Here is a 14,979-nt window from a genome sequence, read left to right as displayed (position 1 = left end):
AGTTACTTGCATTGCATGGCTTGATTTATAGCCAGCTGAGGAAGCATAAACACATGGATTACTAGCCATGTGTCACTCAAACTTGTTGCCTAACCTAGGTGACATTTGTAGTATCTTGGTACATCGAAATTACTTTCAAGTAAATAAAATTTCTGAAAATTGTTTTTTCTTTATATGAAAGAAGAATGTTTCTTTTGTTAAGATGATAAAGTCGATTGTATAAGGAATATTTGTCATTATATGAATATCATAAATTGTAGTACCATAAGTAGAATTCTATTACATTTTTTAAAGCAATAAATATCAACCAACGGTTAGCACATATTTTTGATAGGGAAAAAAAAATAATACTAGAAAGAAGATTTGTATTGTAGTTAAAGCTATTTTTTTTCTTTCAAATTTTTATAGTTTTATTTTTTTTAAAAGTTAAGTGTAAAACATATTTAATATAAATTAAAGAATTGTAAGAATTTTTTCTTTAAAATAAAATCTTTTGGAAGAACTTCGACCAATGAGTTACTTAAACATAGGCGTTTTGAATACAAGCAAATATTGTAAGAACGAAATATTTTGGTTTTATACAACCAATTACAACTTTATTATTAATTAAAAAAAGTTTTCTCTTTTTCAATATCACAACTAGGGATGTTATCGGTCCGGTCCAGTCCGGATATTTGCTATCCCGAGAGTCGGATCGAAAAAGTATCGGGTAGATTCGGACCGGACCGAAACAGTGATGGACCAATTTTTTGGATCGAAATCAGACCGTTATTTCGGATATCCGACAAAAGTATCCAATAAATATTCAATATAGTATCCATTTTTGGTATCGGATAAAAAATTATCTATTCCCGTACTGAGTAACATTTCGGCCGGTCCATTTGTCTGATTCCACCGATCCGATTTCCGGTCCGGTTCTCGAATCCAGAAGCCAATAACAGCCCTAATTACAACTATCATATGAATTCAACTAAAACAAAAATTAAATTTTAAATAAATTTTAATTTTTCTCTCCTTTTATTAGTTATTGATAAGAATATGAATTTATGTTTATTTTCATGCAAATATTTCTAATATATTTCTCATAATATAATGTAATGTCAAAACAAGAGTAAATAACAGACTAGTTGATCAGATAGATACATATATATTTTTTAACTATGAGTCGATTTTGCTTAATTTATTTTAACTATTCACTTATTGATTTGGGGTTGGTGTCAAGTTGAATTTCAATCACCCTAAATACACAAGTTTATGAGTAACTCCCACCACACCAAAAGTTTGTGGTTGCGGTTGTTTTTGTGTTAACATATTTTAATTTTTTTAATTCAATTTTCTTATATATATATATATATATATATATATATATATATATATATATATATATATATATATATTTTTTTTTTTTTGTGTTGATACTTTTCAAGAGGAGTGAGTCTTTCGAAAAATTAAAGTTGGTCAGATTTGAGCGATTTTAAAAAAGAAAATAAATTTTAAGCATGATTTAACACCATAGGGAAAAGGTGGTACTTACATGCACTTCAATGTTCAAATAAGGAAACCAGACATATAATATATAGATATATAATATATGTAAAAATGTGTGACTCTGTTTATAGGATGATTGTATGGTTTATGAGGGGTTTAGAATCTTCTTGTGTAAGATAACTGTCAAATTGCATAAATTTTATGGTATAATTCATTCTGTCATTTGACGATCTTCATTCCATCATTTTCCGGGATCATGTGTTTTCTTAGAACAAGTCTGTGCTTGTTCCCGAGGTCTTAGAATCTTCTTTGTGTTCTTAGATTGTCGAACGATGCCTTCATGTGATGTCACTACATGGTGTCATGGCGATATCCCCACCTCTGATCAGATGGTCCTTTGGACTTTGACAAATGATGGGCCTAATACATAGGCCAACTACAATATTGGTCCCTCTAGATATATCCTTGACCTATAGCTGTTGGGCCTTAAGCATACCCTCGGTCTAGACGGAAACAATTACTCCCCAAGGGTGTGTGTGCCCGGTCTAGTGGCGGTTTGAGTCTTGAGAGTATGCTCCTTTCAAGGTATCAGGTTCAAATCCTGTTAAGTGCTGATTGCTTATCAAAAAAAAATCTCCCCAAGGCAAGTCCGACATAACATGAATGTGCCTAGTTATCTCAGACCATATTTGCATTCACCCGTGTGGTTTCATGCCTTTCAACCTTTGACGAGCCTTTCTGATCCTTGTATGTTTGATTGAGTTTGAGTTTTGGTTACACTCCCTCTCCCTCGCCGAGTTTTAAAGGGATGCTCCTTGTCATTTGGTGTCAGAACCAACTGTACATGTGTTAATTAGCTGTATATTTTATATTTAAATAGGATTAAAATCCCATAAAGAGGATTTGATTAGCTGCATAATGTGTATGTATTTATAGAAATGATTGACCCTTAATTATAGAATTGACTGAGAGCAATAATGAGTATTTATTAGGAATTTTCTTCTCTAAGTACATTGTATTCTATTTAAGAGCACAAGCTGCTCTATCATAATAAAAGAAAAATTATCCCTGTCATGGCATCAAAGCTCCAAAATCCATAGGAGCATATTAAAAATTGTGGTATGCATTGCCATTGTTTCTGCAGTACGGCCTGCATTGCTGAATTTATTTTACAGTTACCGTTTTCCCTAACAAAACTCAGAATGACTGAACTAGTTAATACCCCTGCCCCAAACACTATTAGAACATAGTTTGGTTCTAATCATATTATTAGTGTTTTGATGATAACAAGCAAATAAATTTTGTATAAGCAAATGTGGTACTCTAATTATATGTTTCTGATTTTAGAAGATGATTCAATACAAGTACCATCAGAACTTGATGCGCAAAGATGAACACATGCAAAAATGCTCAAGTCTTAAGGCAACTTCTGATAAAGCACCAAAACCGCAGCAAACATACTGATACAGAAGATATATTCCAAGCTGAACAGAAGATCATGAAATCTGATTTAAAAAGAAAGATACCGTTAAAAACATAATCATTAGCAAGGCGGCTGCAACACTAAAAAAGCGCAACTCCCAAGGTTGATTGAAGAAGCTATCCACATGCAGCTCATTGGAGAAAACAAAACGAAAAGCAACACGCAAGCATTAAATGTTTTGTTCAAGAATCAAGTTAACAAACAAAAAATCTTGAGCTATATATTCATGTTCGTTTGAAACAACAAACAACGATTGCACACACGAACCTCATTATTCTGAAAATTATCAAACTATGAAGAAACATCAAAACTCACTGAAGAAAAGTTCTCATATTCATATTCTGAGTTCAAACTCTCTGTACCAAATATTAGTGAAATGTCATAGTTGTGATTAACGCTTTATAGAAGCAATCTTAAACACTGTCATTTGAGGTTACTCAGTAACAGATCCTTGAGAGACCAGTTGGGTCAGAAGTCTCAAGAAGTCTAGGACTAGTTGAGTCTTAGAAGTTGGTTAGTCACAAACATTTGGTTTGTGCAGGTTGTTAGTCACCAGCAGTTTGGCTCGTGCATTGTATTGTTAGTCACACCAATTGGCTGTACATTTGTAATCAAGTTCTGATTATACTGGATTAAGTCCTCGTTTAGAGAGGCAAATCACCTGAGGAGGGTGGACTGGAGTAGTTTGAGTTGCAAATGAACCAGGATAAAAATAACTGTGTTCTGTTTATCTTTCCTCCAAAACAAAAAGAATCACTTATTCAACTCCCCCTTCTAAGTGTTTTCTCAACCTTCAATTGGCATCAGAGCGCTTGGTTCTGGGTGCAAACACTTAGCCGTGTCAGAAAAAGATCCAGAAGGAAAACACTATGGCGAATGATTTAAACAACAATGGGTATACAAAACCCCCTGTGTTTGATGGAGAAAATTTTGAATATTGGAAAGATAGAATAGAAAGTTTCTTTCTAGGACAAGATCCTGATCTATGGGATATTGTGGTAGATGGCTACAATCATCCTGAAGATGCGGGTGAAAAGATAGCTAGGAAGAACATGACAGATAAACAAAAGAAAGAATTCAAGAGTCATCACAAAGCCAGAACTATCCTGCTAAGTGCTATCTCACATGCAAAATACGAGATAATCACAATATATTTGAGTCACTCAAAATGACTCATGAAGGCAATGCTCAAGTCAAAGAGACAAAAACTCTGGTCTTAATCCAGAAGTATGAAGCTTTCAAGATGGAAGATGACGAGACAATTGAAGCCATGTTCTCGAGGTTTCAAACTCTGACTGCTGGCTTAAGAGTTCCAAACAAAGGATATACTAAAGGTGATCATGTCAAGAAAATAATCAGAAGTCTACCAAGAAGATGGGGGCCAATGGTTACAGCGTTCAAAGTCGCAAAAAATCTAGATGAAGTATCCCTTGAAGAACTCATCATTGCTCTAAGAAGTCATGAGATTGAGCTCGACGGAAATGAGCCTCAAAATAAAGGTAGGACTATAGCTCTTAAATCTGTTAAAAAATTTGAAACTAACGTTTTGCAGGCTAAGGAAGAATGCTTAAACGAATCCAGATCAGAGGAGGAAGATGAGGTGTCTCTTCTTTCTAGAAGAGTGAATCAACTTTGGAAGAAAAAGCAAAGAAGGTTCAGAAACTTCAGAAGACCAGAATATAAAGGAGAATCCTCTGAATACAAAAGAGTTTAGAAGAGGTAATGTATGCTATGAATGTAATGAGCCAGGACATTTCAAGAGTGAATGTCCCGGACTGCAAAGAGAAAGGCCTAAGAGGTTCGAAAAGAAGAAAAGTCTAATGGCTACATAGGATGATTGTGAATCATCTGAAGACGAATACAACTCAGAAGATGAACACGCCAACATAGCATTCATGGCCACCATCGAAAATAGTTCAGATTCAGAAGCAGAGACCAATGAGGTATTTTCTGAACTTACTAGAGAAGAGCTAGAAGAAAGTCTATCAGAACTTCTAGAGAACCACAATAAATTAAAATTCAAATATAAGAAGCTAAAGAACAGCTTAGTAGCTGAAACAGAAAAACTTAAAATTGAGAATGCTGAGCTTAAAGATAATAATTTGAAACTTATAGAAGATCTGAAAAATCAAAAAATCCGGTTGATGAAATGACAATCTTCAAGTACTAAAGATATTTTGAAAGAATATGACGATGGTTTTCAAAAGTTTCTTGCTAAAAGTATAAACAAAAGCAAAATAGCTTCTATGATTTATGGTGTAAGTAAAAACAATAGAGCTGGTATTGACTATAATACACCCAAAGGAAAGGAACCATATCAACCTAAACCGGTTGATGAAATGACAATCACATATAAACCATTGCATACACAATTTAATTTTGGACACACTCATGATATCAAATATACATCCTATTCTGATAGTTATCATGCCAGACCTAAAGTCAAACAGAACTTTAGGCACACTAACAAAAAAGGACCCTAAAAGATATGGGTACCTAAGAAGAAAATGATCTATGTTGCAGATGTCCTTAGCAGTGAAGTCAAGACACCAATCATGGTACCTGGACTTTGGATGCTCGCGGCACATGACGGGAAGAAAGTCTATGTTCCAATGCTTGGAAGTTAAATTTGGCAGGGACGTTAGATTTGGAGGGAACCAAAAAGAAAAGATTATTGGTTCAAGAACTATCGGTAACGATAACTCTCCCTCTATAACTAATGTTTTACTAGTAGACGGTTTAGCCCATAACTTATTGTCTATAAGTCAATTAAGTGACAACGACTATGACATAATCTTTAATCAAGAGTCTTGTAAAGCTGTTAGTCAAAAAGACAAATCAATCTTGTTTACTGGTAAAAGAAGGAACAACATTTATAAAATCGATCTCTCTGAACTTAAAACTTAGAAAGTAACTTGTCTTCTGTCTGTTAATGATGAGCAATGGGTTTGACATAGAATATTGAGACATGTTAGCTTGAGAAGATTATCTCAGCTCAACAAACTCAATTTGGTAAGAGGTCTCCCAATTCTGAAGTTCAACTCAGATGCTCTTTGTGAAGCATGCCAGAAGGGAAAGTTTTCAAAAACCTCTTTTAAATCTAAAAATGTTGTTTCCTCCTCTAGACCATTAGAACTTCTGCATATTAATTTATTTGGTCCAGTTAAAACTTCATCAATCAGAGGCAAGAAGTACGGATTGGTCATTGTTGATGACTACATCAGAAGGACATGGGTAAAATTCTTAAAATACAAAGATGAATCACATACTCTGTTCTTTGACTTCTATAACTAAGTTCAAAGTGAAAAAGAACTTAAAATCATAAAGGTTAGAAGTGATCATGGAGGAGAATTTGAGAACCATTTCTTCGAAAAGTTCTTTAAAGATAATGGAATCTCTCATAATTTCTCCTGTCCTAGGACTCCTCAGCAGAATGGGGTGGTAGAATGTAAGAACAAAACATTACAAGAAATGGCTAGAACTATGATTAATGAAGCCAATATGACTAAGCATTTCTGGGCAGAAGTTGTTAACACAGTATGTTATATTCAAAATAGAGTCTCCATAAGACCTCCCTTGCCGGAGTCCTCTATGTACTTTAAATTCATCAGTGGGACTTCCATTCACAGAATCGACAAGATACTTAAAACCACGTATTTTCTGTGATGCACATATAAACTTTTTAATATTAGTCACATGGTCGCACCTCTTTCTATTCAAAGTTATGAGAATGATTTTCTTAAATATTCAAACAATCAACAATCGACAACAAGATGACTTTCTATAGCTTTCAATTCAACTCATATTTGTGTACTCCATACAAGTGAAAGCGTCTAAAAAAATTGAAGACATATACATCACATTTTCTCATTCTAATTCTAGTGTCATCATTTGTCAAATTTTAGTTTATTTTCGTATAATCACCACTTCTTTCATGTCCCAACGCATATTTTTTCTACTATAACCTAAATCAATCTTTTTCACAAGTATGATAATACCTAAGCTAACTGAAATCACCATATCATCTACTAAGGTGAATTTATGTTTAGTCAAATCAATATCTTATTCTATTTTCATCATCAAATCAAAAGATATAAATAGAAACCAATAACTAACTAATAAGAACATAAACAACAAGCTTTTCACTATATAGTTAATTACAGAACTTTACATGTCTTCATACTATTACAGAATGTGTATTTTCGTTACAAACCTAAAATAAAATAATTAAATAAAAAAAGAATAAACAATTGACAAAATACATTTAACAATTACAAATAAATCAACAAATAAATCAATAAATGGGAGTAAGTAGTTCTACTCAATTAAAGAGTAGATGTAAAAGGCACTTTGGTTGCAGGTAACCATGAGTTTCCAGCAATGAAATTCGAAACAGTGAATTTCGATGCTTCAGAAGCACTAGTCATCACATGATAACCTTGCCATTTCACTCGGTTTCTTGTAGAAGAACCAAGACCAGTGTTCATGTACTCACCATAGTATAAACTCCTTAATGCAAAATCACCACTCCATTCCAACCAACCAGCTGGATGAATCAAACTATCAAGAGAACTCTTCATAAAAACTGTCCTAGAATATTGCTTCCATGGTCTTCCAAGATAAGTCTTAACAGAACCTTGAACAGGTTTCAAATCCGAAGCAGCGGTAACCCTAGAATTGTGAATAGAAATACCAGTGTTTTGATTTGGATCCATTCTACCTTGTGCTGTAATTGTGTTCACTTTGTTTGGAGGGTTTCTTGCAAATATGTTACTCCCTCTGTCCCAAAATAAGTGTCTTTTTAGCCCTAAAAAGTTGTCCCAAAATAATAGTCTCTTTACTTTCCCAATGTAATATTAACTAACTTTTATCAACTTTACCCCTTATCTACACTCTTTTCAAGACATGATAATATATAACACCCAATAGTAATTAAGGGTAATTTTGTAAAAATGTTATCTTTATTGACTCAATCATTACTTTTCTAAACGACATTTATTTTGGGACGGAGGGAGTACAGTTTTGGAACACTGCAGCAGCATTACCGAATATGAAGTCGACTGTACCGTAAATGTTACATTCTTTGTAGAATTGTCTATCTGAATGTACATATAGTGTGTCTTGATAACCTTCAAAACTACATCTATAAAATACAGACAAGTCTGATCCAGATCGAAGTGCAACAGCTTGATGGTTGCTTGCACCAGCAGTGTTCCTGAATGTTATATCTTGACCAATAAATCCATCCCCAACAACAGCTGCAAAAATATGTAATATTAGTTAGGTTTCTAAAGTTTAACAATAAGTTGGTGATGAGATAAGGAGCACATACACATACACAGATATCAAACACTGAAATGTTGAACCAGTAATCACATGTGTTGGTGTCGGACAATGACACACGTTGGACACCAGACACCAGACTATGTACTAAATGTGGTTATAAGTTATAAGTACTTACCAACTGTGGCTGAACGAAAAGTCGTGGTTCCTCCTCCAACACTTTTGCTTCCGGTGATTATAGTCTTTCCAATACCATCTCCTACCAACATGATATTCTTTGCTTTGATCTCAACTTGTTCATTGTAAACACCAGCCTTGACATGTATAACATACCTTCCTTTGTTATTTTTTGGTGCAGCGTTTACTGCTGCACTAACTGTTGTATACTTTCCTGATCCATCTTTAGCCACTACTGCATTAGGTTGAGAAGATGAAGATGATTGTAACAACTTTCTATCACCAGGCCTAACCCATGTTGGGAAGCCATTTTTGTAGCTAGGTTCTTGATATTGAACTTTGTTAAGAGCTAAAGTATTGCTTAGCAACTTAGTAACATTATTGGACATGAGAGGAAGTACATAGTCTTGAACACCAAGCTCATAGAATCCGGATTTACATGTGTCAAGGTTTGTGAGAGCAGTGCTTAGCCATGTTTGAGCATCAACTTGAGAACAGTTTGTTTTAGTGTCTAGGGTTTTGTTGAGCTTAAGGATGGTTTGTTGATATAGGTCAACACAATCAGCCCATGCAGATATTTCACGTGGGTTGGTGCATTTGGAGCGTAATGAAAGAGTGTTTGCATGGGCTTTGAGTGCTCTTTGTTGAACAAGTTGTAATGAAAGTTTGAAGAAATCAGATTTTTGTTTGATGAGTTTGTGTTGGTAAGAAGGGTTACTGTTCAAGAAATACTCACAAGGTTGAGGGTTAGGGGTTTGGTTACACCATAGTTTAACCTCACTTGTGGAATATGAGGAAACAAAAGAAGCAAGTAGAAATGGAACCAAAAGTGTTACAAGCAAACGAATAGCTATCATGGTTAATTTGTATTGAATTGTTTTGATATTATTCTTGGATAATGAAAAGTGAAAGATGAAGATGGTGTATAAGAGAGAAGAGTATTATTGATATATTGAAATGGAATTGGAATGTGTTTCATGGGCTAATGTATTGTCTTTATATATAGAGCAAAAGAAGAGAAAATAGAGGGATGAATATTTCTGTAATTAACAACAATGTAGCCGTCAACCACTACTATTCACATTGTCTAAAAAAAACCATCAATTTTATGAAAGAAAAAGGTATCAACATGACAACATCTAAAACTTTATTATAAAACATATAGATAGATAGGTTGGTAGCAATATTATTTGAGTTTGAAATCTACGAATGTATATTATTTGACTTTACAAGTAGTAGCAATGCAAATGAAACGCGTTAAATATAACTAGCCGTCTACCCGTGCGATGCACGGTAAATCTTATTAAATTTGTATATAGAAATATATATTTAAAAAAAATAATTAAGTATTTCTTAATGAGTATATATTTTTTTAAAAAATATCGATGTAATAGTTTGAATTAAATGAAAAAATAAAATATATATTTATAAGATAATTGAAAAATACAAATTGTATATAAACCGAAATTCATATACAAATCAATTTTTAGAAATTAACTAATTATCTTACATATGTAAATAATAAAATTTAAAATTAAGCTACAATAATTAGAAAAACCATGATAAGCAAAATAAGAAAAGAATAGTAAAATATGAAAATAAAACATAAGTAATAGCCAAAAATTAAAAACAAAATGAAGGATAGAATAAATTAAAATTAATAAACATCAATAAAATTAAAAGAACTTAAAAATTAATACCTACCAAAAAATCAAAAATTAAAAAATAAGTCAATAAAATTAGAATAACATAATATAGTATTGACTTATAAAAAATTAAAAAATAATTTGCTAACATTCATCTTCTAATTCTCAATCTTCCATAATTCAACATATTCAACAAAATGTTTACAAAAAGAACATATTTTCTAATACTTCAAAGATATATGTACCTACAAATAAAATAAAAAATTAGAAATAACATCCATACAAATAAAAGAGGGAAGTAAACATTTTTAAACAACTTGAGAATATAGGGAAGATTAGCGGTATAGCAAAATGTGCATCAATATAAAAACATTGTATGAATATTTGTGAGTGGTTTTGTGAAATGTAGTGGGATGACTAAAGACATTATCCAAAACTTGAAATCATCATTGAACTCCAAAGTGAAAAAAAAAAGTATTGAATTATAAACCTGAAATCATTGACAATTAAAATGAAAGAAGAAAGTATGCAATAAATTAGATTGTTATGTTTCCTCTAATGATCCAAATAATAAATTACATTGTTATGTTTCCTCTAATGATCCAAATAACATAAAAGAAAAAAAAACTCATTCAATGAGAAAGAAAAAGAATAGAAAGATGCAATGAAATCACTAAATATAATAATAAACACAACGCAAAATTAAAAATGGTTTATATCAATAACATGTATTCTAAAAATGTGAACAATTGCGATCCTTCTATATCTTGATCCAATGAAGCTATGAAAACAAATTTATTGTCATTACTAAAATGTAGGTGATGTGAATTTTGAGTAATAAAGATATATATAGTTGCTAAATATTGTGGGTTAATGGAATGAAGAAAAACGTGAGATAATGGTGTAATTACACTATTCACATCAACTAAGTAATATTATAACTTCCCACAACTCCCACTAAGTATTATGTGTTACTCATAGAAACGTTTTTGATTATTTTATTTTAATTAATTAATTAAATTGATTAAATGAAATCAAATATTATCATATTAATCATGTATGATGAAATATTGTTTTTATTTAAACAAATATTAGTTAATATGTTGAATAAAATAGCATTTGGTGAAAAAGATTATGGGAGAGGTGGGTGGATCATGACAAACTACGTGGGGAAAATTAATTGTATTGTGGAAAGAACAAATTAATTATATTATTATTATTTATTTAGATATTTTTTATTTATTATTAATTGATAAAATGAAGAGAAACGTGAGATAATGGTGTTAGTTACACTACCAAATAGTATTATAACTTCCCACAATTTCCACAATAATGGTATTATTTTAATTAATTAATTAAATTGAATTAATTATATTATTATCATTTAGATATTATTAATTTTTTAATTTATTAATTGATAAAAAAATTAATGAAAAGTTTTGGCGGGAAATTTTATTGGAAGAAGTTGTAGGATTATAATTTAGTATGATATTCTTATTCTGCAGACGACGTGTCTATTTTGGAGGCTGTGGCTAATTGTATTGGATTTGATTGTCAACAACGAAAAGGATAAAGCACATAGCTTCAACTTTTTCAATTGACCACTCCAAAATTTAGGAAAGGTTTTCTAAAGCTCAATGAGAATAACTAGATTATTTGTTGAGTTTTTTTTATAAATTGATTATGTCACAAATAGAAATGGAATATATCCACCACTAATTTTATTATTTTGTATTTCTTATAAAATATTTTAGACATTTTACACGAATTAAAAATATAATTTATTTTATATGAAAAAGAAAAATTAGGGATAATTTTATGATATTATTATTTATTTATTATAAATAAAAAATTAAAAAATAAAATTAAAAATAATAAAAGATATATTAGAAAAAATATTATTGAAATTGTAAGATGATTTATGATTTAAAATAATTTTTTTATAAAATAGTTTTTAATTTAAGACGAAAGGACTATTAATAGGTTAGATAGATAAGCTCAAAACTTTCATTTTAATATTATAATATCAATAATAATAATAATAATAATAATAATAATAATAATAATAATAATAATAATCTAATAATTTTATCAATTATTTGTTCATGGTATTGCCTGGTCATTTTCTATGTGTTGAACTGTATTTTATCATATTTATCTATTATATATTATTATACAAAATCTATTTTCACTCATCAATGAATAGAGGATAACAAAAGAATTTAAAATAGTTTTACTTTGATTCTCTACGATAATGTGTACTAGAGTGATTGGAGAAGGAAAAAGAAAATTAAATCATGCATTATTTTGATTTAAAATAATTAATTTTAGAATATTTTTATAAATCAAAAGCAAAATTCGTCTAACCCTAAAAAAGTTAGAGAATAGACAAGGGAACTTAATCTTTAAGGGAATGGAACCTAACCAAGGATCCTTTCAAAAGGAAGTTTGGATGCTCGACCCAACTTTCCGAAGGATACCATAAACAAACCAATATGAGAAATCATCCTCCTAAGACACAATGGGAGACATACCTTTCCACCAAGTAGAAGTATAAAGAAAACTCACTTTCCTCCCCCACGAAGAAAGGAAACAACTGAAGCATGATACATAGCTAGAAGAATATTTCTCTAAAGACCTGATGCATTTGTAAGCAACCTTCGGTCTAGGTTAACCAACTAGAGGCCCCTAACTTCTAACCCCCTATACTCTTAGAGACACAAACATCATCCTACTTTATCCTGGATATTATATAAGCTTCTTTCATCCCTCCCCAAAGAAATTTTCTTTGTAACCTAACAAAATTCTTCCAAACCGTTACAAGAATCTTCCAAAATTAAAGACAAGAATAAGACGAGAATATCATTAACCACATAAAAAGTAGATTCAAGCCTAGGAGTTGCCCCCAATAAAAATCCAAGATACTTAAAAGGGAAGGTTTCGTTTTCACATTGAAGGATTTCAGTTGTAGATGATATAAATATTGGTTATGTATTAACCCCATATAAGACTACTTTTAAAGAAATTTACTCGAAGCTCCGAAGTCAGCTCAAAGCCTCTAAGGGTCATCTTAAAACTCGATAAGTTCTCAAGTGTAGGAAATTCCACAAGGAGGGTATTATGACACCATAAACCCTGAAACATATATAAATTATTACTCGAAAAACTTTAGGTGTCACTAACGACAACCATTCAAACATAATATAAGCTTTTAAAAAACATGCAGCATAATCAAAAATCACACAATACCTGTCATCGCATGCTCACCTTCACTTAGGGTATCATCGCAACGGGATCACATTAATCACAGAAATAAAACATAGTAACTTTGATTTTGGTCTTATAAAGAATTAGCTTTCATAAATGATTCAAAAGGAGTGGTAATTTCCAACTCTCACAACTTCAAGGCAACTCAACATAATATTTATTAAACTCCAACAAAACACAATAATCAATTTCGCGCAAATCAAAAGAAAATATCATTTGCCCCTAGTGTTACTGAATTAGAGCATTACAACTAAAAAATGATAAACTAATGAAAATAGCTTCAAGAGTTATTTCTCACTCACAACAGCAACTCTACTCCTAAGTGTTACACCCCAATTTTTGACCACTGAGATCCTGTTAGCTGAAGATTTTGTTTTGCAAATATGATCCTTCGAAGGATGATGATTCTAAGGAGGATGGTTTTTGATGACCATCTTTGAAGATGAAATGGCTCCTGATGGCCATGTTTCGAGGATGAAGAATTTTTAAGTCATAACGGAGATAGTGAATGTTGAAGCTAGTAGGAGTGTATATCTTCGAGACTTAGACAAATTTTACGAAATATGTTAAGTACTGATGCTTAGTGTATTTCCGTGGTATTTTAATGTTAAGTTATATTGCCACGCGTCGAAGGAGGATTCAGGCGGGAGGATTTGAAATTCGAAGAAGTTTTCATAACTGTCCAGAGACAGATGGCTTTCCGAGGATTCTCATGAGAAACGTGGCGTTAGATTAGCGTAGGACCGTTAAGGTCGAAACTAGTATAAATAAAGGTTCTAATGTTAGGATTCAGTGTGTTCATTTTGTACAAATTACTCACATATTACTCAAGTATCAAGTGTTAAGAGAAAGAGTTCGCTGAGAAATGTACGTATGACACCACCATCATTTTAATACATGTGTATTTTCCTTTACTTTCAAGTATCTTTCGATATTATTGCATTTCGTTTACTTCTTGCCATTTACATTCCTGCATTCTTTATTTTCACGTTATTTATCTTTGAAGTATTTAACATTTCTGCACTTAAAGATTCTTGCACTTTTACAGTTTTTGTCTTATGTTTTATTTTGACTTACCTTTCGCTGGAGTTATATTTACGCGTATAACTAAGTGATTGTTAACCTTTATTATTTCGATTGAGTAATTCTTATTTTCAAGACAAATCATAAACATGGATCGAATAACAATCTTTTTGACTATGTCCTAGGATCAATCTAGTCGATCCTGCGAGTAACCAAATCATATTCATTATAGTTTGGAAGACTAGCGGTTGTTTACCGAAAATCACCGTAAACAAATTGGCACGCCCAGTGGGACGGTGTCAAGCAGATTGTTTTTAATCAATTGTTTTATTTTGTCTAGACAATATCAAGACCTTGTATGAACCTTAGGAACGGTAAATTAACAAACAGTGCACAACCGATTCCCAAACGAAGGTACAACAGGAAAATGGTCGTCACGACCAATGCAGGGGGAAATCAAGATCCCCCACAAGGCTCAGGATCAGGAGCGGCAAATTCTGCGCACGTTTCGACTTCAACTCAAGGAGCGCGGGATACACCGGGTCCAAATGGATCGAGACCCACGGATAGTTCCCAGGCTATACCTGAGAATAATACAGAACCATAGGGACT

General features: G+C 31.9%; 1 protein-coding gene across 2 annotated transcripts; it reads right to left on the bottom strand.

Moving 5' to 3' along the window:
- Positions 1-7,171: 7,171 nt before the first annotated feature.
- Positions 7,172-9,341, bottom strand: LOC131606407 (pectinesterase 2-like). 2 transcript variants are annotated; one of them, XM_058878637.1, is made up of 4 exons: positions 8,433-9,341; positions 7,990-8,229; positions 7,905-7,930; positions 7,172-7,725 (listed from the first exon to the last, which is right to left on the bottom strand). In XM_058878637.1, exons 1-4 carry the CDS (start codon positions 9,286-9,288, stop codon positions 7,297-7,299), a joined length of 1,551 nt encoding a protein of 516 aa, XP_058734620.1. In that variant the 5' UTR covers positions 9,289-9,341; the 3' UTR covers positions 7,172-7,296. The 2 variants fall into 2 exon arrangements, with proteins under 2 accessions (XP_058734620.1, XP_058734621.1); XM_058878638.1 differs by lacking the exon at positions 7,905-7,930 and having other exon boundaries at positions 7,172-7,748.
- Between the last annotated feature and the right edge of the window lie 5,638 nt (positions 9,342-14,979).

This window comes from Vicia villosa, linkage group LG5 (assembly GCF_029867415.1).
Source record: "Vicia villosa cultivar HV-30 ecotype Madison, WI linkage group LG5, Vvil1.0, whole genome shotgun sequence".
Lineage (NCBI taxonomy): Eukaryota > Viridiplantae > Streptophyta > Magnoliopsida > Fabales > Fabaceae > Vicia > Vicia villosa.
The sequence above is the reverse complement of the archived record's forward strand: the minus strand, read 5'-3'. Positions and strand labels throughout refer to the sequence as shown.

What these genes read in the sequence shown, in the direction of transcription:
- LOC131606407 (XM_058878637.1), bottom strand. Translation starts at nt 9,288, where the DNA reads ATGATAGCTATTCGTTTGCTTGTAACACTTTTGGTTCCATTTCTACTT. An exon ending in TTTTCGTTCAGCCACAGTTG is followed by an intron (nt 8,230 to 8,432) that starts GTAAGTACTTAT and finishes ATATTTTTGCAG; the next exon opens with CTGTTGTTGGGGATGGATTT. An exon ending in TTTTTACAAAATTACCCTTA is followed by an intron (nt 7,726 to 7,904) that starts ATTACTATTGGG and finishes TTTGCAAGAAAC; the next exon opens with CCTCCAAACAAAGTGAACAC.